At 35.9% G+C, this 22,530-nt stretch overlaps 2 protein-coding genes across 3 annotated transcripts in view; both read left to right on the top strand.

Moving 5' to 3' along the window:
* LOC119767078 overlaps nt 1-13,203 on the top strand; it is a 34,425-nt gene extending 21,222 nt beyond the window's left edge. Inside the window, exon 3 of one of the 2 annotated variants that reach the window (XM_038254567.1) lies at nt 12,060-13,203. In XM_038254567.1, the coding sequence (XP_038110495.1) occupies nt 12,060-12,072 (13 nt within the window). In that variant the 3' untranslated portion in view covers nt 12,073-13,203. The remainder of the gene's footprint in view (nt 1-12,059) is intronic. The other variant, XM_038254566.1, reaches the window with a different exon arrangement.
* Nucleotides 13,204-16,585: 3,382 nt separating this feature from the next.
* The window catches only part of LOC6031998 (dynein intermediate chain 2, ciliary), a 41,353-nt gene continuing 35,408 nt past the window's right edge, over nt 16,586-22,530 (top strand). The window contains exon 1 of the mRNA XM_038256495.1: nt 16,586-17,029. Within this exon, the coding sequence (XP_038112423.1) occupies nt 16,994-17,029 (36 nt within the window). The 5' untranslated portion in view covers nt 16,586-16,993. The remainder of the gene's footprint in view (nt 17,030-22,530) is intronic.

Raw genomic sequence — 22,530 nt, 5'->3', positions numbered from 1 at the left:
AATAACACACAAGATATGAAATTGAAGTCGTTTTGGACGGTGGGATTCTCGGTGGGGGAAGGTTGGATAAAAGTTGAGCCCAGGAAGATCAGTGCGCTGTGCGCTTGCCATAAATGTCATGTTTTTCATTTCAATTGAATTGCTTGCTTGCTTGCTTTCAATCTCGGATCCTGGAGTTGGCGATTCAATTTCGTCGAAAACATTTCGCTATTGAGTGGGATTTTTTGTGTGTGTGGTATTTGTGAGTAAGCGGAGATTTCGAGCATCAAACAATTTTGTTGGGTTTTAGCTAAGTTGAAAGCTTTTGTGATTGGAAAAGATTAAACTTGCAGCAGAATGACTTTTATTCTGCGTTATTTTTCTCCGAATTAACTATTCTAGAATGGATGCGTTGAAAAATTGATCGTTAAAAGTGAAAAAGTATGTTATTCTTTTTTTGAATTTCTGACCAGTTTAGTACTTTTCACCGGAAGTAAGTTAACACTATACCTTCTGAATTTTGTTTTAAATTTAATCAAAAATAGAAAAAAAATCAATAATAAGAAAATCTAAAAATGGGGTTTCCTCCGCAAACTTGAATCAATCAAGCGTGTGTTCTAAAATCACAAAACAACTTTAGTGACGTCAAACATTTTTGCTAATCCCCTCAAGCCATACTGTGAGTCATTCAACTTTCCGGTGTATCCGCTTTGATTTATTTAATCACGACATCACAAATTGCGGAAATTGAGATCTCTCGTATCAAAACTTGAAAAACAAAATAAAGCAAACCAAACCAAATTACCAAAAGTTCTTCCGGGACAAAAAGTGCTCCGGGACAAGGAAGGTTCGTTTCTTTGTCTCGTCTAGCAACCAGCTAGAACTGGCAAATTGGATTCTCAAAGAGGTACGGTCAGATTTATGACCTATTCCAATCGGATAGATGTTGTGAGCCGCTGAGACTGCTGCTGCTGCGTAATTATACTAAGCCGGTTGCGGGTTTTACGAGGTCGTTTATGATCCGGTGTTCATTTTTTGCTCTCAGCGCGTTTTGCGGCTTTGTGTAGTGAAGCATGGATGAATGGAATTCCGCGTGGTGGATTAAGTTGATGGGTTTTTGCCTAATGATGTGCTATTTTTAGAATTTAGAAATAAATCGCTTTTGTCACTAAGCTTCAAACCGATCCAGCAATTGACCTCCTGTCAGTATTGATTGCCCACTCCTCAATCCTCATCCCCAAAAATTACCAATCGAATTAATAATTTATTTGCAGCACGTTCAATTTTGCTGCACAAACAGCACCTCTCACTACTCATTAGCACCACGCTTGATTAATAATGATGGTGTGCATTTTTTTAGCTTGATAGAATATTTCCTGACCAAATCTACAATATTGTGCAGCATTTTTGTGTTCTTTCACCTGCCCCAGCACTTCTCGCATTTTTCAACTCTATTTTAGTTTGGCTTTGTGTCAATTCTTCAATGTGCCCCCTTTCCTATTGTCGTTTGGATTCAGGAATCCCTAAGTCAGTGATTTTCAACCAGATGATGTTTGAGTTTTTTGCATATTATTTTTTAAAGCTTGTTCAGTTTGGAAGATTTATTGTTACAGGTTAAACACTATGCAACATAATTCATTTGAAATAAAATACTTATTAGGAAATTCATTTTAAAAAAATGTATGGAATTGGCGTGTTTTCTTTTCTTTTGGGATTATTATAAAATTTAAAGTTTTTATAATATTCATTTCAATATTCTCTAAGTGCTTTTGTGTGCTTCGTAAAATTTTAAATCAAAGCATCATATTGTTTTCCTGATCTCAATTATGGTTTTTAACTTATCCCAAAAAAATCTTTGAATCTGGAACAGGTCCTGTGTTGAAGTTTTTGATAGTTTTTTTTATAATTTAATAAAATAAAATCCAGTAGAGCAACTCTCTACGAAATCGGTCGATTTCGACCATTTTTATTTTTTTGTATTTTTTTATTTGACTCAAACTTTGTGGGGGCCTTCCCTATGACCAAATAAGCTATTTTGTGTCATTGGTTCACCCATACAAGTCTCCATACAATTTTGGCAGCTGTCCATACAAAAATGGTATGTAAATATTCAAACAGCTGTAACTTTTGAGTGAATTTTCTGATCAATTTGGTGTCTTCGGCAAAGTTGTAGGTATTGTTGAGGACTTTTGAGAAAAAAATAGGTACACGAAAAAAAAATTTGCATATTTTTTTCTCAACTTTTTTAGCACTAAAACTCAATTTCCCAAAATACGTATTTTTTTATTTTCGAGATTTTTTGATATGTTTTAGGGGACAAAAATCCGCAACTTTTGAGCCATAGAGAAACATGGTCAAAAAATCTGCCGCCGAGTTATGAATTTTTGAAAAAATAGAGATTTTTGGAAAAAATCGAATTTTTATGCAAAAACAAATTTGACATTATTTTATAATGCAAAATTGAATTTGCAATCGAAAAGTACTTTACAGATTTTTTGACAAAGGGCTCCGTTTTCAAGGTATAGCCACCGAAAGTTTGACTTTAGCGAAATATTTGCAGTTTTTCAATTTTTAAAAATAGTGACCATGAGTGACCATTTCTAAAAATATTTTTTTTGAAAAGTTCAGAAAATTTGCTATAAAATTGTCTAAGAGACATCGCAGATTGGACCTCTGGTTGCTGAGATACAGATACAGAAACACGAAAATTGAAGTTTTCTAAGTCTCACCCAAACAGCCCACCATTTTCTAATGACGATATCTCAGCAATTAATGGTTAGATTTTCAATGTTAATACAAGAAACATTCGTAAAATTTTCCGATCTTTTCGAAAAAAACGTTTTGAAATTTTTTAAATCAAGACTAGCATTTTAAATAGGCGTAATATTCAATGTTTGGCCCTTTTAAAATGTAAGTCTTGATTTAAAAATCAAAGTATTTTTTTCGAAAAGATTGAAAAATTTCACGAATGTGTCATGTATTAACATTGAAAATCGGACCATTAATTGCTGAGATATCGTCATTAGAAAATGGTGGGCTGTTTGGGTGAGACTTAGAAAACTTCAATTTTCGTGTTTCTGTATCTGTATCTCAGCAACCAGAGGTCCAATCTGCGATGTCTCTTAGACAATTTTATAGCAAATTTTCTGAACTTTTCAAAAAAAATATTTTTAGAAATGGTCACTCATGGTCACTATTTTTAAAAATTAAAAAACTGCAAATATTTCGCTAAAATCAAACTTTCGGTGGCTATATCTTGAAAACGGAGCCCTTTATCAAAAAATCTGTAAAGTACTTTTCGATTGCAAATTCAATTTTGCATTAAAAAATAATTTCAAACTTGTTTTTGCATGAAATTCTCTATGGCTCAAAAGTTGCGGATTTTCGTCCCCTAAAACATATAAAAAAAACTCAAAAATCAAAAAATATATATTTTGGGAAATTGAGTTTAAGTGCTAAAAAAGTTGAGAAAAAAATATGCAAATTTTTTTTCCGTGTACCTATTTTTTTCTCAAAAGTCCTCAACAATACCTACAACTTTGCCGAAGACACCAAATTTATCAGAAAATTCACTCAAAAGTTACAGCTGTTTGAATATTTACATACCATTTTTGTATGGACAGCTGCCAAAATTGTATGGAGACTTGTATGCGTGAACCAATGACACAAAATAGCTTATTTGGTCATAGGGAAGGCCCCCACAAAGTTTGAGTCAAATCAAAAAATACAAATGAAATCCAATTGCTCAGTAGTTCTCCATTTTTAAATTTTAGTTTTTCTTCAAATTAATTGAAAATTATTATTCTGTTTTAAAATACGCTTTAAACAATCCTTCCAAGAGTAAGGTTTTTGAAAGATTCTACGATTTTCAGCGAGCGTTTTAGTTTTGCATAGTTTTATTCAATTTTATTAAAACTGAAACATCCAACCCATGATTTGATTAAATAATGGTTATAACAATTTTCGAAAAGTAATAGTAATATTTATCTCTGTATTTCCAAATGCAGCATTTGATTAAACATTTATGAAATTGTTTTTTGATCGAAATAAGGTTGTTGCAAATGTTTTTTTCAAAGTTTTTGTAGCTCCCGCCCCCCTCCTCTAAATATCGGCCGAAACATTTTTTCCTAAAATTTTTTGAACTCTATGAAACATTCAAAGTATGTTTACATGACAGCTGGAGTTGTTTTTTGTTTTTTGAAAAAAATCCAGTTGGCGTTCAATCGATGGGAAGTATTGTAATTTGGGTGATTTATATTTTATTCTAATAAGTGTAAAACACGAACTGAAAACAAAAAAAAATCAATTTCCTTTTTCAATTTAAATTTCGTTAAATATTTTAATGTTTTGTTGTGCATTCGTAAATTCATTATGTCGTTGCGTGTTAATGCCGCGCAAAAATTGTCAGTTTCGGGCGCGAATAACTTCGTGGGAAAACAATCTAAAAATTTGGTATCATCGGGATTTTCTTTTTTTTCAAAACTTAATAAAGGTTCTACATCTGAGAAATCCCGGTCGGAAAATAAGCTGGTAAATTTGAGTGTCTGGCGCAGGCGTACGTTTGTCGTGCAGTTCAGACACACTTATTCTAGCCAAGTTTTGCGTAAAGTCAGACCGGTTGAATTCGTAGAACCGTGCACGACCAGTTTTTTTCATATTCGCCAGAAACCATGACAGAAATCTGGGTCAAATCTGAGGGAAATTCTGCCAGATGGATGGCGCAAGCCCCCAGACGAACGCCAGAATTGCGCCCGCATCGGATTACTATCCTCATCTTCCTCGATGAACGTGGAGTACGGACTTGCTGGCTGGAGGATGTCTGGAACGTCCGTAACTGGTACCGGCGTGTAACGTATTTCTTCGAAAGTATCCTCTTCTGGTACGCTTAATGGCTGAATTGAATTTGAAGGCACTTCCTGCTTTGGGACAGTATGTACCATTTTGAACACCTTGCCAGTTTTCGAATAATACAATGAATTCGGCTCGAAGTGCGCCTACAACATATATTTAAGTTATGGATTACAAAATTAAATTGAAGTGAAAAATCTTCTAAACATGCAATGCACACCCTTGTTGTTTGGTAATTACAAAATCCTCTGCCAAACCCAGTAACTCAATCCACTTCAGACAGCGGTTCGAATCAACCGATAACTGAAGAAAGGTTTATAAAGATTTTGGGAATTTTTGCAACCGCAACACCTCATTTTTAGCTTTACACCAACCATAAACTATGTTTTAAATAGTTTGTTTTGGCTCGGTTGACTGATCATAAGAGAATCTGAAAAGAGTCACGCTGGTGCTTTTACAATTGCAGTGCCGCAAGCTATTTTGACTGATGTGCATGCAGAGGTGCCAGTTTCAGTATTTTAAGATGTCCGTTCTGTAATAAGGTCCAGGCTCTCTAATGCGACTTCTAGCTGGTTTTTTTGACTGACCGGTTGACATGTCAGCCAACATACTTCGCAGGGCTGTGACAGATAGAGCTCGATCATGTTGCATCAGGACACTGTGACGAAAAGTTCGTCTTTTTTGGGTAAAATTATATTTTTTCTGTGCCTTATAGGGAGAGAAATAGTAAAAAATCGATTTTTTTTCTTGTACCTTGCTTTGACGAAGACTTCAAATTGATATGAAAATCCTTGCTCAAAATAAAGTTGTTGAAAAATTCACATGCCCAGTTTATATGACAAAGTTCAATAAAACTATATTCATCATAATTGTGATGCTTTTTTGATGTTTAATGCTCAAGCATTTTGAAAAATTGACAAAATTTTAATACAATAAAAAATACAAATAAAATTTAGGTTCAAACAAAAGTTAATTTTAGAAATGCAAATATAAGAACTGCTTGTCACCATCATAAGTCTAATGAATATTTTTTTATATTTAACTCAATAATTAGAATTTTGATAACAACCTTAACGATAATATAGAAACTAACAAATGATTTCAAAATCAAACGATTGAAGAACCCCTGTCCACCACGCTCACCGGGTTGGCATGCCCTCAACCCCAGTCTTTTTTCCTCTTTCGAGAGTGGTGGTGGGGGTGGGAATTACCGCAAGGAATCATAATAATGATCATCATCATGAGCTCATCAATAATTCAACGCGAATTTGCAGCACACCAGCATTTTTTTCCTCCATTTTCCTTGCACCATTAAAACGGGGGGTTAGAAGGGGGACTATAATCCAATTCCGGGCTCTAGCCTTTCCCCTTGAAATTAAGCCTGCCTGACGACGACGATTACGTTCTGCTATTGCTACGTGACTGACCTCCCCGGTCAAGAAGGTTTCGTATACGTTCAACGACTTGAACGCGACTTAAAGTTGGCGCTAATTTTGGCGGTCAACCAGCTTGGGAACTTACAGCGCCGCCTTCTTTTGTTGAGATCTGCTCCGACTAAAGTGGCTTAAGGCTCTGGTCGGGGAACGTACTCCACCGCGGAGAGTCAACCTTGAATTTAGGCTTGAAGACGCTCAAGAGAAGAGGTTTGGGGCGAGACAAACAATAACACCGAACTACAGCCAAACAAAACAGACAGTAAATTGCTGTTGGTTCTGGGCAAACTGTGAACGTGTACTTGAACCCCCCGGTGATGGGGTGGGTTGAACTGAACGACAACATAGAAAAGTGGAAAGATGTGAAAACGAGGGAGTGAAGCGTTTGCTGGAGGCTCTTGTTTTAGCCGTTTGTTGCGTAGTTCATCAGCGTGACTGGGCGTAAATTGGACCTTATAAAGTGCTGGAAATAGATGAAGTAGCATTTGGCAGGGTAGATTGTTTAAAGAAGAGAACGCAATTTAATAATAGTATATGTTTTTTAAACTTTGTTGTGAGTAATTTGTGAAGTGCAAATAATATTTTTGTAATTTTTCCGTTTTAGAAAGGAACAACTTTTGTTCCAGTTTTTTTTGTAAAAACGTTTATTTAGACTTTTGAATTACATTACAATCGTCTGCTTAAAACTTTGCTTCTCTTTTTCAGTTTTCTTGTTTCATTTATGGTATTTTAATCTTGTTTTGTTTGTATTGAATTCTGATACTGGCTGATATGCCTGTTCTTAAACTTCAAATCTTTATCTTTATCAATTTAAGTGTTTTTTTTAAATAAATATTTTCCGTTCAGTAGCTTTTGCTTATTGCATACATTTTTTAACTATAAAAATAAATCATTTTCGTTATCAAAACAAAGTTCAGTGCAAAGCAAAAATACTACAACTTCAACTTAAAACATAAAGGATGTTGGTCAAAAACGCAATTTGAACAAATTTGATAGAGCTAGTTAGCCAAAACACTTTCTTCTGGTTGCGTCATTGTCCCAATGTTGGTTTGGTAATACAAAAATATTTAAAAATTTGTATCATGAAAGTGTTTTCAGATTTATGTAGTGTCTTCGGCAAAGTTATAGGTATGCTGTATACAGCAGTATCCCACAAAAACAGCACGATTTGGAAAAAAAAGTTGTCCGATCTGGCCCAAAATTGGTCCGAGGGTTTCTCTGCTGGAATAATTAGACCGGTTATATTTAGTTGGACAATAGGTTGACCTATTGCTGTCTTCGAACCAACAAGCCTATGCTTCATAACACGTTTGATTAGATTCCTCTGAAAATGTTACAATACTTAAACAAAAAAAAAGTGATTTTTTATTAACAGGACTCTGAGATACAATTTTTGAAATTTAATCTGGATTTAGCGATCCTTTTGCCTTCCTCACTGAGGTAAGGCTATAATCCTGCTCTAAACATAAACTTTTTATTAAAAGTTCAAAGACCCACCTTCATGTATACATATCGACTCAGAATCGAAAACTGAACAAATGTCTGTGTGTGTGTATGTGTGTGTGTATGTGTGTGTGTATGTATGTATGTGACCAAAATTCTCACTGAGTTTTCTCAGCACTGGCTGAACCGATTTTGATCAAACCGGTTGCATTCGACGTGATTCATGGTCCCATACATCGCAATTGAATTGTTTGAAGTTTCGATAACTAGTTCAAAAGTTATGTATAAAAATGTGTTTTCACATATATCCGGATCTCATTTATATGCATGTAAACGATGTCCGGATCCATCATCCGATCCATCGTTGGTAAGGTTATCAAAAGACCTTTCCAACGAGTCCACAACATTGAAGATCTGGCAACCCTGTCTCGAGTTATGACCACTTAAGTGATATTTATGTACTTTTTTGAAGCCGGATCTCACTTAAATGTATGTTAACAATGTCCGGATCCATCAACCGACACATCGTTGGTTAGGTAATCGAGAGACCTTTCCAACGAGTCCACAACATTGAAGATCTGGCAACCCTGTCTCGAGATATGACCACTTAAGTGATATTTATGTACTTTTTTGAAGCCGGATCTCACTTAAATGTATGTCAACAATGTCCGGATCCATCATCCGACCCATCGTTGGTTAGGCAATCGAGAGGCCTTTCCAACGAGTCCACAACATTGAAGATCTGGCAACCCTGTCTCGAGTTATGACCACTTAAGTGATATTTATGTACTTTTTTGAAGCCGGATCTCACTTAAATGTATGTAAACGATGTCCGGATCCATCATCCGACCCATCGTTGGTAAGGTTATCAAAAGACCTTTCCAACGAGTCCACAACATTGAAGATCTGGCAACCCTGTCTCGAGTTATGACCACTTAAGTGATATTTATGTACTTTTTTGAAGCCAGATCTCACTTAAATGTATGTAAACGATGTCCGGATCCATCATCCAACCCATCGTTGGTTAGGTAATCGAGAGACCTTTGCAACAAGCCCACAACATTGAAGATCTTGCAACCCTGTCCCGAGTTATTACCACTTAAGTTATATCTGTGTACTTATTTTTCTGGTTTTAAAAAATAGCTGAAATATGTGTCCAAACCACCCATATTACCCATTGTTGGTAAAAAGTGAGGAAGGCATCAACCACATAGGTGGATTAAGTTAGTTTTTTATTTTTATTTTTAACAATATTTTTTGAATAACATCTTTTGAGCTATGAAGATGAAAATTGTTTGCCCAAGCTATGATTTTTTTAAATGCAGAAATTTTGAAAATTGTAGTATTTTTTTTTCCAAAATAATCATGATGTAAAAATCGAATTTGAAATTAAAAAGCGCTTCCAGCATTTTTGGCATTCAAATGTTGAAATTGTTGCATATAATTTTAGTTTTTTTTTTTCTATAAATTACAATTAAGAGATTTTCAACATTTATGTAACCCCTTAGACAATATGTTCTGAATAGTAAACAATCGATTTCACAAGTTTTTAACGTCAAAAATTCTAATGCTGATAACAAAGCGTATAACAATCCAAATTTCAATGTAAAAAAAAAAAAAAATAGGGCAGCGAATGATCAACAATATAAATGCTGCCAGATAGAGGTGGGCAAAACCGCTCTTTTTCAGGAGCCGCTCATTTTCGTTCGCTCGTTAACAATAGCCGCTTTTTTTGAACGGCTCTTTCGCTGTTTTTCAAAATTTGGTCGAAAAGGTTTCTTCAAGAATTGCGTGATTTCATATGTTTTGCTTTTTTTCGAATTGGGCTTTTATAAATTTAAGCTGAAAACGAGAAGATGCCCTTGAAAAACATTGATCTTGGCGGTCTCTATGTCAAGATTTCTACTCGAACCTAAACATTCAAGTAATTGAATATTCTCCATACTGAAATCTAGGATGCTGGAAAAATTGCTATTAATTTTAAAATTTCGTTTATTTCTGCAATAATTGAACTAATGCTGATATTTTATTTGGAGAAAATATTCTGTGAACTCTTTTCTAAATTCTGATTAAATCGATAAAGTATTTAAACGCTTCAGTTTAATCGGACAAAACGATTTATTTTTTTCCAAAATCTCTTAACTATTTAGTAAATATTTGGTAATATTTTACAAATTATGCAATTTGAAATGCTCAAATTTATATTTCAGTAACACATTAATGTACAATCAGTTTACAATGAAAAGCCTTTTGTTTTTTTTCATTATGTTTAGAAAATTATTAACTATTGGAATTATTTTTTAAAAGCAATGAAATATTTGAAATTGTATCTTCAATTTTCTAAAACAAATTTAACACTACATTTTTTGCCATTTTTATGCCGTCTTGAAACGGTTCTTTCAAAAGACCGGAGTTCAAAAAAACATCCTCGGTTCTTTTTTTGTGAGCCACGGTTTAGTCGCTCTTTTCTTTGAACCGGCTCTTTGAGCGGCTCGCTCTTTTTTTGCCCACCTTTACTGCCAGAAATTACAAAACAAAAATGTCAAAAAATGAATGCTCGCAAAAATAATAATATTAAGAATACATTATTATTTAAAAAATATAATTCAAGCCTAAGTGTTTTAGGCCGTAGCCATGAAGCCACGAGTCGATCTTCTGACAACTTGGGAACATTGCAAAGAATTACTAAGCTCAACGTGTCAAATAAATAAATTAAGGCTGTTTTTATAACATGCTCTGAAAGAGATGGACTTCGAGAAGCTGCTCTAATTTACAGAACGAAATTCAAGTTCAAAATAATAACTCAATGCACAAGAGCTATGGAATCATTTCAAGATGTAGATTATTTTAAAACAAATTTTAGTTGACATCAAAATGAAAAAAAAAGCACCAAATCAAAAAAAAACCATCAAATCACCGAAAATCGGTAGAAAAAAAGGCAAATTTTGGTTAACTTTTATTTTGAAATTGGTTGTTTTTAAATGATTTTTTTTGCCGATTCCGGATAAAAAATAAGTGTGTATCAATTATCTCCATTGAATCTTTCTTTTTCAGAATGAATCCCCGTAGAGTCATGGTTTATTAGAATGACACTATCCACACACAAGTACCTAATTGAGCTATGAATCGATGGCCAAACAACATTTAATTTTAATTCAGTCGATTGGAACAGCTTCTGAAAGTCCATTTCTTATAGAGCATGAAGGATAATCTGCAATCAATGACATTGGCTTGCAAAATGTTGAGCTATGGAAAAATAAAAATAAAAGTATGTTTGGTCGAATGCTAGTCATATCGATGCCTCTGTGCTCTTTTATGCTAACTAGATAGGAAAACCAGCAAGCTAAATATAAAAGAGCAAAGATTAGGGTGCCCAGAAAAAATGACCCCTTGCCCCACAAGCGGAAAATGGGTTTTTGGGTTATTTTAAGCATCTGTGCAAATTTTGAGCAAAATTGCTTGAGATTAACCCATTGATACTCGAGCCTTAAGTTGGCGAATAAAATGTTTTTCATACAAAAATGACTTTTTTTTTTAAATCGGTAATAACTTTTCAGGATCGAGTTTTACAGGTTTGGTATGTTGTACAGAGTTGTAAAGCATTAAATTTTCATTGAGAATCTCACTTTTGGGAATATTTGGATGGAAGTAGCGCACCGTGCAGACCAAACCTTAAGAAAGTTGAGTTTTCCATGCATTTTTTTTATTTTTTCCATGCTTTCTTCACCTTTGAGTGTCAATGTATAAATGTTGACCACTTTTGCTCGTATTTGGCCCAGAGTCCTAAAATAGCCCAAGGAACAATATTCAGCTTGTAGAGCGAAGTTTTGAGAAAAAGTCCCGTATTCTGGATACCCTAATACAGAGGCATCGATATGTGTGATGGCAAAACTAATGATGAGTCCTCATTTTAAATACTAATTGAGTTTAAGTAACTTTGTATTTATTATCTTTTAAAAGTGTGTATACAAATCTTATAACTATTGTGTTGAAAAATCATCTCGTTGAACACATCTTCGCAGAGTAGCAAAACAATTCAAGTTCACAGCCAATGATGATCACTCAAGGAAGACATTCATCATTGCTCTCGGTGCGCGCTTGTTAGTGTTTACTTTTTCCACCGGTCACATCTCCCCTCACTCGTCAGATTTAATAATTATGCAATTACGTTTGGCATTGGAACGCGGCGCAAAAATCCGATGCGCGCCGGTGCCTCTCCGGATCGCGAGCAAAAAATTGCACCTTTCAACTTTCCGCTGAATTTGCTTCTTTAAAGAACTCTTTATGCACCAGTGAATTTCATGTTGTTTTACTTATTTTTACTAATTTTCTTATTTTTTTTCCTTTCTGTTACAGGTGGCGTTCTTAATCTTCCCCGGAGACCAAACCGGTGAGTCGTCGGAACGAGCACTGGTTGCCTCCGCGACGACAACCTGAAGAGACAAAACGCCGTCGTGCCTTGAAACTCCAAACTTCTTCACTCTCCCTCATAGCTGCTGCTGTACAAATAGGAATAGAAACCTTCATCATGATGATGCTCTCGCTGATTGGCGCTACCTCGCTCTGGTTCGTCATGGTTTGGGCCGCGCTGATTCTGTTCTTCAGCCCGGTGCTGTTCGTGGTCAGCGTGTGCCTGCCAGAGTTGCCACTGTTGCTGATCCGACGACTGCACTACATCCCGTTCGATTCGGTTTAGCAATGCGGCCAGACAAAGGGGAGGAAGGTGGGGTTCAGGGTTCCCCATACTCTCTTCAACCTGACACAACACAAATCTAGTGAATTCATCCCATTTCCCTACCCAAGAATTTGGTGCACATGAGATGAGAATAGTCTTGACAAAACTGGAAAATGCCAAAATCTCGTCCGCCCTTTTCTCTTTTTTTGTAAATAGTCCCTCGGGCGTGACACGAGAACACTGGAGACTGCTGTATTTATTGTAACGAGTATTGTGATAAAGTTAAATTATTGTCCCTCTTTCAATAATCTCTTACTTTTGTTTGCTTAAGTTTTTTTTGGGTACAACGATTTCTGGAGGAAGACTTTCCCAACCCCAAACTCACCTCCCCTTTGTCGTGCCGTGAAAAAAACCAAATCCGAAATTAGTTCTGTAAAACAAAGCATCACACATTCACTAAAGCAACATAATTCGATTTTAGTTTGTTTTTAAAGCTTGTGTACGGGTACCAATCAAAGCATTTATGTCCTGGAAAATGGTTAGAAACAAATTGAAGACTAATAATCAACAACACTGTAAAAATGAGTTCAAAATTTGTTCACATCACCTTTTCTGTGGTTAGTTAAGCATCACAGCTGCACTGTACACCTTCGGGCTAGCGTTTTTAGCATGTAAGAACTGTGTGAATAGCCGTTTAGTGCCTTCGGATTGTAAGAAAAGTGGAAAGACGCGGTTAGTGCTATATTTTTTTCTACTCTCTGTGCTAGAATGTAAGACAATCAAAGACAATAAATATTGTACAAGAATATACACTTGAAAAACAAACGAAGAGCAGTTTTATTTGGTTGGGTGTGCTGATGGCACCGGTTTCGTGAAAGAAATAATTGACCGGTTTATCGAAGGTTATCTATATTTGTACTTCCGCATTGAAAGGTTATGCGTATTGATATTTATTTTTTAAGCACGCAACTTGTGTTTGCTGATTCAATCACAGTTCTCAGCTTATTAGATATGAATTTGCCCCACGGTGTTTTTTCTAGATCAACCTAAACATTCAAAATTTGTTAGCATCGTGAAAGAGGGGTTGTTTAAAGTCAATTTGCGGGGATTAAAACGACCAACAAAGTTTCTGCGCAGGCACGTGCACTTTGAATGTTTTAAAAATATTTAGACAGGCCCAAATGGTTTTCTCCAAAGTTTGTATGCAACGATTCTTCCAAGAATTATCAATTCCTGTTAATTAATTATTATTTTTTGGCTTGAATTATGTGAGTAGGGGAACAGCATCTAATTCCAGCGTGCCTCTAATGTTGGCAGGTCAGAACTTTGACATTCAATTAAAGCTAATTAAAAGCGTGTTCAACTGAAATCGAGTGATAAATAGCTCAATAAGAAGTGAGCAAGCAAGTTTCTATCAGAAGTTTAGCAAAATTAGTTATTTAAATAGTGAAAAAAGTCAAAAATGTCAAGGCTATGAGAAAAAGTCAAACCAAACTTTGATGTATATAGTACATTTTGAAGTGCTCTAAAAGACCTTTCGAATGCATCTAAGAGAGTTGGAATCGATCAAGTTTTACGCGAATGGGAGCAATTTTAATATTTTTTACGTGTTTCAGACCTCAAACTTCAATGCTCGTTTTACCCCACTTCCCTTTGTCGTAGAGGGCTCATATTTGGCATGAGTTCATCTCATGTATAGACAAACAAACGCTGAAAGTTTCATCCAAATCGGAGCACCTCGATACGACCTCTAGAACAAACCGAGCAAAATCAACAATAAAATATTTCGTTTGGGACAAATGTCCGCCATTACGGGGTTTGTCTTCCGGACCACCTGAGGCCGCTCGTGGTACTCCCAGGGGTACATGTACCCAAGGTTGAGAACCGAAAAAAAAAACAAATTCGCCAAGTACAAATATCAACAACAGAACAGATACAACAGAAAAAAATCATCCATAGCCAAGAAGCATGAGTTTATTACACAAATTCAAACATAGTTTTCGCGAAGTCTTCATTTAGAATAACAGAAATAATATTCTATTTGAGAAAAGAACATATTGAACAAATAAAAGAGGCTTTTGTCAAATTTTACATAAACAAAAAATATGTTCCCGGTTTCTCAGTCGAATTCCCGAGTTTTTTCCCGGTTTTCTCCCGGTGGTTAAAAATCCCGATTTTTTCCCGGTTTTCCCGGGTTTTTTTCCCGTGGTGGCCATCCTGCCTTAATTGTCAAAATGCCAAAAATTGCGAAAGACTCTGGCCTACACAACAATTGAAAATAAACGCTTCAGTGGAAAAAATGCCTCCAAAATCAAAACTAAACAGTTGTTTTTGACGATTTTTTCAAAACCTCTCGTCAATTTAACAGATGAATATTCAATAAAAACATTGCTTAAAAGGGTGTTTTGCTTGCGTTGTAACGACACGGAAATTCTTAATGCAGTATCTGCAAAAAATGTAAATTCATCCTATTTGCAGGACATGATCTGCGTGGAAAAATGGTTCCTGACCACCGGAAATATGTATTTCAGGTTTCCAGAGGTGGTTTTGAGGTGTTTTATGCTAATCGAAGTGCCTGAAAACATGATATTATAGTTTATTGAAGCTAATACTTCACTTTATTGAAAATTAGACCATCGTAAGATAAAAACAGCAAAACTTTAAAATGTGTTTTAATCTAATTTTCATTGGACTTTCAATATGATTTTTGGACAACACTGGACTCTCTGGTTGTCAATATCCAAGGGACCGTCGAGGAAGAGAAGCATCAGTTTACAGAATGATGCAAAATGAAGACTCGATTGAAATTTGTTTTTTCTTGCTGACCAGCTATAGGAGAGAATCATGGCAACGTCCAGCAAACAAAAACAAATAAATGTCAAACACCCTTCAAAGCTTCGTTTCTCAAAAAAAAATGTCTATGCAAGCCATGAGAAAGTAAAATTATTGACAACCGGAATAGAAATTTAAAGCAAATAGAATCCAAGGGACCGTCGAGGAAGAGATCCAAGAGAAAATATCGAGGAATAAAGACAATCGAAGTATGCAGTTTGAAGGGACTGAAGAATTCATCGGTACATGGAGCATTATTGATATCGAGAAGATCTACAGCCAGAGAGTCGGCTGTAAAAAGCATTTATTGATATAGTTTTTGCCATAATCTTCATTATTCTATAGAAAAAAGAGTCCAAAACATAAAAAAACGTATTTTTAATTAAATTTTACGCAAAAAGCGTGGTCGGGGCAAAATGCACCGCTGTGATGCTCCTTTGTAAACACAGCGGTGACATCTAGTGGTGATTAGTGAAAACAGCTTTTACCCGGTGCATTTTGCCCCATGGTTGTGATGCATTTTGCCCCGTAGTTGTAGTGCATTTTGCCCCAATATTGTGGTGTCCCGCAAGATTGTTTGAAATTAATCAAAAATGTTTTAGAACTTTTGCTATTTTTCAACAATCTTGAGGGATTTTAACACGTTTTTCACATGGATGACGAAGAATTATAGTTGTTTTAGAACATTTAACAAAATTCTTTCACAGAAATACTGTTATGGTTGAGAAATCACAGTTTGCCTTTAGGGGGTGCTTATTACCCCCTCTCCATAGCCCTGAGAATGCGTCATTAGTTGGTCAAATGGAACCTAACATTTCAAATGGGCACATTTCTATTGTAAACAAGAGTGTATCCCTTTCACTCAAATGAAAGTTTACACAAGGTGTGGGAGGGATAAACTCTTGTTTACAAAAGTTATGTGCTCTAATGAAACGGAAGGCACGAAATGACAGTCCTTAACCTTATTTGTGCTCTAAAGTTTTCAAATAGGCATTTACTTATTTTGTGATATTCTTTTAATATAATTTTTTCATATCTTCGTTTCGGAAACTCAATAGTGTATCCTTCGAGTCTTAATCTGCCGTGTAGCTGCAACCGACATAATCTACCCCTCTCCAAACTCCAACCTTACTCAATGATGTCACGTGCAGCAACGCACCAGCCCGTGTCACGATACTTTTGGCGCCAAAAGCGACAGTGACAGCCCCGAAATTGGGTTACTCCGAACTGAGCTGCAATCAACCTTCACCCTACCTGGGTGGCGTCCATGGTAACGTGATGGACCGAAGGTGCACACTTTGTTTAGCTCCGATCAACAAACCTACCGTCATCGTCGTCGACCCTGCCTTGCGTTGTTGATATTGTTTTCGCGGTGAAAAATCGATTAAAATTTTCTAAATTTATTCAAACGTCGCGAATTTGTCGCGTTTTTTTAAGGCCCCCGACGACGCTGGTCTGCAAAGTTTTTCCGACCTCCTCTGTGTGTATGTGTGTGGGTGTGTGCGCGAGCTTTTGGTGACTTGGAAAACCGCAAAATATGCAAAACAACACATTATTTTAACGCGAGTGAATCACGGAATTCTCCGACCAGGCTTTCAAAGGGAAAACTAGCTGGAAAATTCGAGGAAAATCGCACCGCCAAGATTGATAGAACTTTGGCGGAAAAGCCTTTTCCGAGTGTGGTTTGGCAGCGCTTCTATAATTAATTTATCAAGTCGAGCCTCCGACTAAGGAAGGGACCGACCTAGAACCAGGACAGGCCAGGTCAGGACAAGACACCGGAATGCCGCTCAAGACGCAACAACGACGGAACACGGCGGTAAGCTTGTTTTTCCCCAACCGCCTCCTCATTCAGAAATTTGTTGTTTATTTTATTTGTGACTTTTTTTATGCCACTTATACCGAGTTCAAACCTGCAGCTCAATTTATAAATTTAAATTTTGCTCCGGTTTGTCCTTGCATGCTAACGGGGCATTAGAGAAGCAGATTCTTTTTGGGCCGGAAAAGCTTCAGTCAAAGCGTTTTCACCTTTCCCACTCCCTCCCACCCTAAGCTAGCGCAGCACCACGGAGGAAATAAATAGATTTTGAGGTACTTGACGGAAAGAAGACTCGTTGAGTTTAGATTGCGAGGATTTCGAGGGAAATTTTTCCGCCCCTGCTTTCCTAGGTCAAAGTGATCCACTTTTGTCGAGGAACAACGACCTAATCTAGATGCTTATATATTATTAATTTTGGGGTTGGTGGCTTCTTGTAGATGTTTTCTCGATTGTTTAAATTAAAGCTGATGTGAAACGCTTAAAGAACCTCTTGCGATCTTAGATGGTACTTAGAGCAGACCCTATTATGGGCCATCCATGAACCACGTGGATACTATTTATATTGAAAATAGCTTCCAACTAATCTCATATGCTTTTTCATCACTTTTGAGACAATGAGGCAATCTTGATGTGAAGCATGTTGATATCAAATTTACAACCCTAATACTTAAAACACGGTGTATTTTTTCCGAGAACATTAAGGTATAAAATAGGCAAGCCTGATATTTGGCACCATGAAAAATGGGCTCTTTTCCGACATTTTACGGAGTGTACCGAAGCAAAATTTATGTAAATAGTTTTTTATTTAATAGGATATTTCTCCAGAAAATTGCCAGATCAGAAATTGCAAATTTGACCAATACATGACCACAAACAAAAAGTTTCCGAACCAAATTTACCAGATTTCTAGCTTTCTTTGAAATGCACCGAAATATAGCTGAACATCATTTTTTGAACAATGTGTCATGAAAAAGCAGCAACCTATTGCCCTGATGCAAATTTGAGTATTTAACAATGCAAAATTTAGTTAATTTAATTAAAAAGCTGTTTTTTACCCAATAGCCTTCTGAAATTATTATTTTTTTCAGTTCTTTACCATATTATACCATCATATTTTAAAATATTTCGAATCAATCACATTGTAGAAAACAGTTTTCAGAACAAGCTCCCTGAAAAAAAGTTCTTGCTTTCCGCATAATTGATCGACGCCACCAACATCGTCAGAACAGCCGACAACAGTTATCCAAACTGCGAACAAAGCTAAACTTCGTTTACCTCGCCGCGATTAAAGCAAGTAGCTTAGAGCGTCCAATTTCCCGGGGTTACAAATTTCCCGGGAAACGGGAAATTTTCATCCAATTTCCCGGGAAATCCCGGGAATTCCCGGGAAATTTTAAATTTATTGAAAAATTTTATGATCTTGGTTTTCATTTATATTATGCAACAAAATTTGTTTAGGACATCAACATTAATAGTTTAAATAAGTTTGGAGATCAATTAACAGCAAGACTGCATGTAAAAAATCATTCAACTACAAGAAAATGTATTTTGGTATTTTATGATGAGAAATTTAAACTTGCCTCTGTGACCAGTTTATTGAAATGAAAAAAAAAAAACATGCAGAAATTATGTTATTGGTGTTCGCTTCACTCCAAACAACCCAATGTTTTCAAATATTTGAAGCTAGCTTTAAATATATTTTTGCATTTTTTGAGAACAAACAATAGAAAGTAATTTTTCAATAATATTTTTGTATTATTATACAACATGATTTAAATTATACGATAAACTAACATCATTCCACAAAAAGTCTTCTATTTTTTCACATTTAACGCTCTAGCACCTGTAGTTGCACCAGTGCTCCATAATTCTTTTCTTCAAATTGTAATTTCTTTAGTACTAGGTATTTAACCAATTGATCATTTGATCATGGTAAACAAAAACGTAAAAAAATCTCATACATTATTTATCATGATACCTTTTGGTACATGATGAATAATGTAAATTTACAGAAATATTTTTTTCTGTGTACACCACGAGTCTCGGTGAAGTTGATTTGTATGAGCTCCTGAAACACTTTGCCTTTTTCCATCAATGGGCGAATAATTAAGATAAGAGTACTTACTCTCGAAATCCATCTAAAATCTCTCTTCAAAACAAGTTTGTGTAATCTCTTCTAAGTATCTCAGAGTATGATGCTCCCTCCAAACTCCATTAGGTTTATCGAGTGCCAAAGTTTAAAAACAACGTTTAAAACCATTCACTTTACTCAACTCTTACCTGTTCAACCGGGTGCCGGTAAGTCTGCTCGCAGAAACTTTCGCCAACTATCTGGCATGATCCGTTCTACTGCCGCAAGTGAAGGTGAGTTTTCCACTATTATGTCGACACAAAAGATTGCAAACTACCCTGTCCCTTCCGAAGGGAGTAGGCGCGGTGTGGATGCGTCGGAAAAGGGATCTTCATTCTCACGTAAAAGCAGCTTTTCACCGCACGCCCTCGGTTGGTCGTGTCAGACAGACAATCTTGACTCGTCCCAAAATCACCACCGCCGTCGTCGTTACAGTCTATAGCTTCTATAGCGGTTTTGCTCCTCCCGATGACGGTGAATAAAGTGAACGAGTAAACGACCCTATTAATATACTCAGCACAAAAGGTTCGTCGTCTGTGCAATGCGAGCCCTGTAAAACACCTGGCAGCGAGCGTGGCGTACGAAACGGGCCCATAATAAGCAAATTATGTATCCTCTTATTTATTTCTATTAGCATCGCTCCCTTTTTGGGGCACAATACAATGCTGGGAGGGTTGTTGAAGATGCAACGGAGGTTGATTGGGTGTGGAAAAGCTATTTCGGTTGATGCGGATGCCTTTTGTGTGAACTTTATGGTTCGTCGTTTTTCCCTTTTGGAAACCGGAGATTTGTCCGTATTCATTCATTATGGTGAAGGGATGCCGGAAATGAGATCTGGGCAGTTTAAAAAGAACAGATTGAGGATTATCAATTGTATTTTGTTCAACTTGTCCTTTATTTTTAAAAGATACTCTTCAAATCAAGTTCCAAAAAAGTTTGCAGGATAAAATATGTGCTTTGTGCATCTTGGTACTTTCTGCATGTGCGACAACTGGCCAAAAGGAATTTAACCAAAGGACGTTTTGCCACATGTAAATGCCAGATTACTGTATACTCCCGAGAAATCATTTCCCAAGTCCCAGCTCTAATCCAAACATTGTAAAAAATAACTGCTAAGAAATTGAATATTTCGGTAAATTATTAGAAGCCTCCGGATTAAGCCTTGATGCGCCAATAATAATAAACATCACCAAACAAATTATTATCCAACAACGATAAACCCAAATTGATCATCCCAACCCGGCACCAGCTCGTGAGAAAGTTCAATTTTCGTTACGCTCCAGGAAGCTTTCGCCCAACCCAAAACTATTGTCATTGTCGTTCATTGTCGTTTCGTAGTCTTAGTCATCATCAACAATCACTGCATCTATTCATAGTGTGGAACTTCATTCTGGGACAACAAATAAGGAGCTTTGCAGAGGATAACTGTCTGAATATAAAAGGTAAAGAAAGAAAAAGACGGAGAGTTAGAGAGGAATGGCAAGCGGCGAAAGCACTTTCTTGATGACGAGATTCCACCCGGAATAGAATAAAAGAGTGGAATAAAAACTTTGCTTTGCCGAATTGATTACCGAATGGAAAGGACTGGGGTATGGAGGAAGAGCGAGGGTGGTCGTGGAAAAAAAAAAACAAATTTTATGACCTATTATATCGCAATTCGGCAGGGATTGGGTTGGTGGAACGAATTCTGGCAAATTTTACTATTAGTTAACATATGTTATTAAAAATACAATTGAAATTGAATATTTAAAAAACTTTTTTTTTTAAATACTAAAACATAGTTAGAATTCTTGTTTATTTGGCAGGTTATTTATCACAACACTTTATGAAATTTACCCATTTATTTATTTTTAAATGTGAAAAATAATGTTCAAATTATTTTTTTAGAAAAGAAATCCAAATTTTTTTATAAGGTTTTATAAGCTATTTTCTTTCATATGTTTATATGTCCTTTAAAAAAAACTCTTGAAATTGTTTCTGGGGAAAAAATCTATGTCTATCTATGTATTTTGATTTGAACTAATGTCTCTAATGGGGACTCAAAACGACATCCTTTGAGCTAATAGCGTGGTGGTATAGAAGATATAAAATTATTGTAAAAATAGTGTTGTTATAGGATAATATCGAAAATCTGAATAAAAACTTATTGAAATCATTTTCAAAGCAAAATCAAATTTGCAAAAGAAAGGTAATTCTCTACCAACTCACACGAAATCGCTCCGACCCCTCTTCGATTTGCGTGAAACTTCATCCTATGGGATAACTTTTGTCCTTGATCACGAATCCGAGGTCTGTTTTTTGATATCTCGTGACGGAGGGGCGGTACGACCCCTTCCATTTTCGAACATGTGAAAAAAATGTGTTTTTCAATAATTTGCAGTCTGAAACGGTGATGAGATAGAAATTTGGTGTTAAAGGGACTTGTATGTAAAATTATTAATTTAAACGTATTTTTCATCAAAAAAACAACACTGAAAAAGTTTTAAAAATTCTGTCATTTTCCGTTACTCGACTGTAAAAAATGTTGGAACATGTAATTTTAAGGGAAATTTAATGTTCTTTTCAAATCTACATTGACCCAGGAGAGTCATCTTATCTTAGTTATCTTATCTTATTCATTTTAAAATTTCGTGTTTTTTAATAATTTTGATATTTAAACATAAGGGGTTATTAACGTCACGAATATCGTGATTTTTCGAAAAAAAAAGTTATGAGAAAATTACTTTTTGCGTTTCTCTTTGTTTCGTCGTCCGTGTCTGTTGCGGGCGACCATGAACGGTCATGATCAACGACGAACAACATTTTCCAAAAAAAATTTTTCGTAATATCGCGATAACTCGTGACGTTTATAACCCCTTATGTTTATATATCAAAATTTGTGTAATTGTCTGCTCTACAACTTTGTTGTACATTGTTACACAATAACCCTGCAAAGTTAGAAAAAAACAGGAAATTTTAAAATGAAAAAAAAAATATGACCCGTTAAATTTCCCATAAAATGACATGTTCCAAAATTTTTTACAGTCTAGTAACGGAAAATGGGAGAATTTTTAAAACATTTTTAGTGTTTCATTCGATGAAAAATATGTTTTTTCGGAATTCTGAGTACGCCATCAAATCGGGCGTCTAATTTTACATAAAAGTCCCTTTGACATCAAATTTCTATCTCATCACCGTTTCAGGCTCCAAATTATTGAAAAAAACCTATTTTTTCGCATGTTCAAAAATGGATGGGTTCGTACCGCCCCTCCGTCACGAGATATTAAAAAACGGACCTCGGATTCGTGATCAGGGACAAAAGTTACCCCGTAGGACAAAGTTTCACGCAAATCGAAGAGGGGTCGGGGCAACTGCTGTGGGAGTTGGTGGA

The sequence above is a fragment of the Culex quinquefasciatus genome, chromosome 2 (assembly GCF_015732765.1).
Source record: "Culex quinquefasciatus strain JHB chromosome 2, VPISU_Cqui_1.0_pri_paternal, whole genome shotgun sequence".
NCBI lineage: Eukaryota > Metazoa > Arthropoda > Insecta > Diptera > Culicidae > Culex > Culex quinquefasciatus.
The sequence above is the reverse complement of the archived record's forward strand: the minus strand, read 5'-3'. Positions and strand labels throughout refer to the sequence as shown.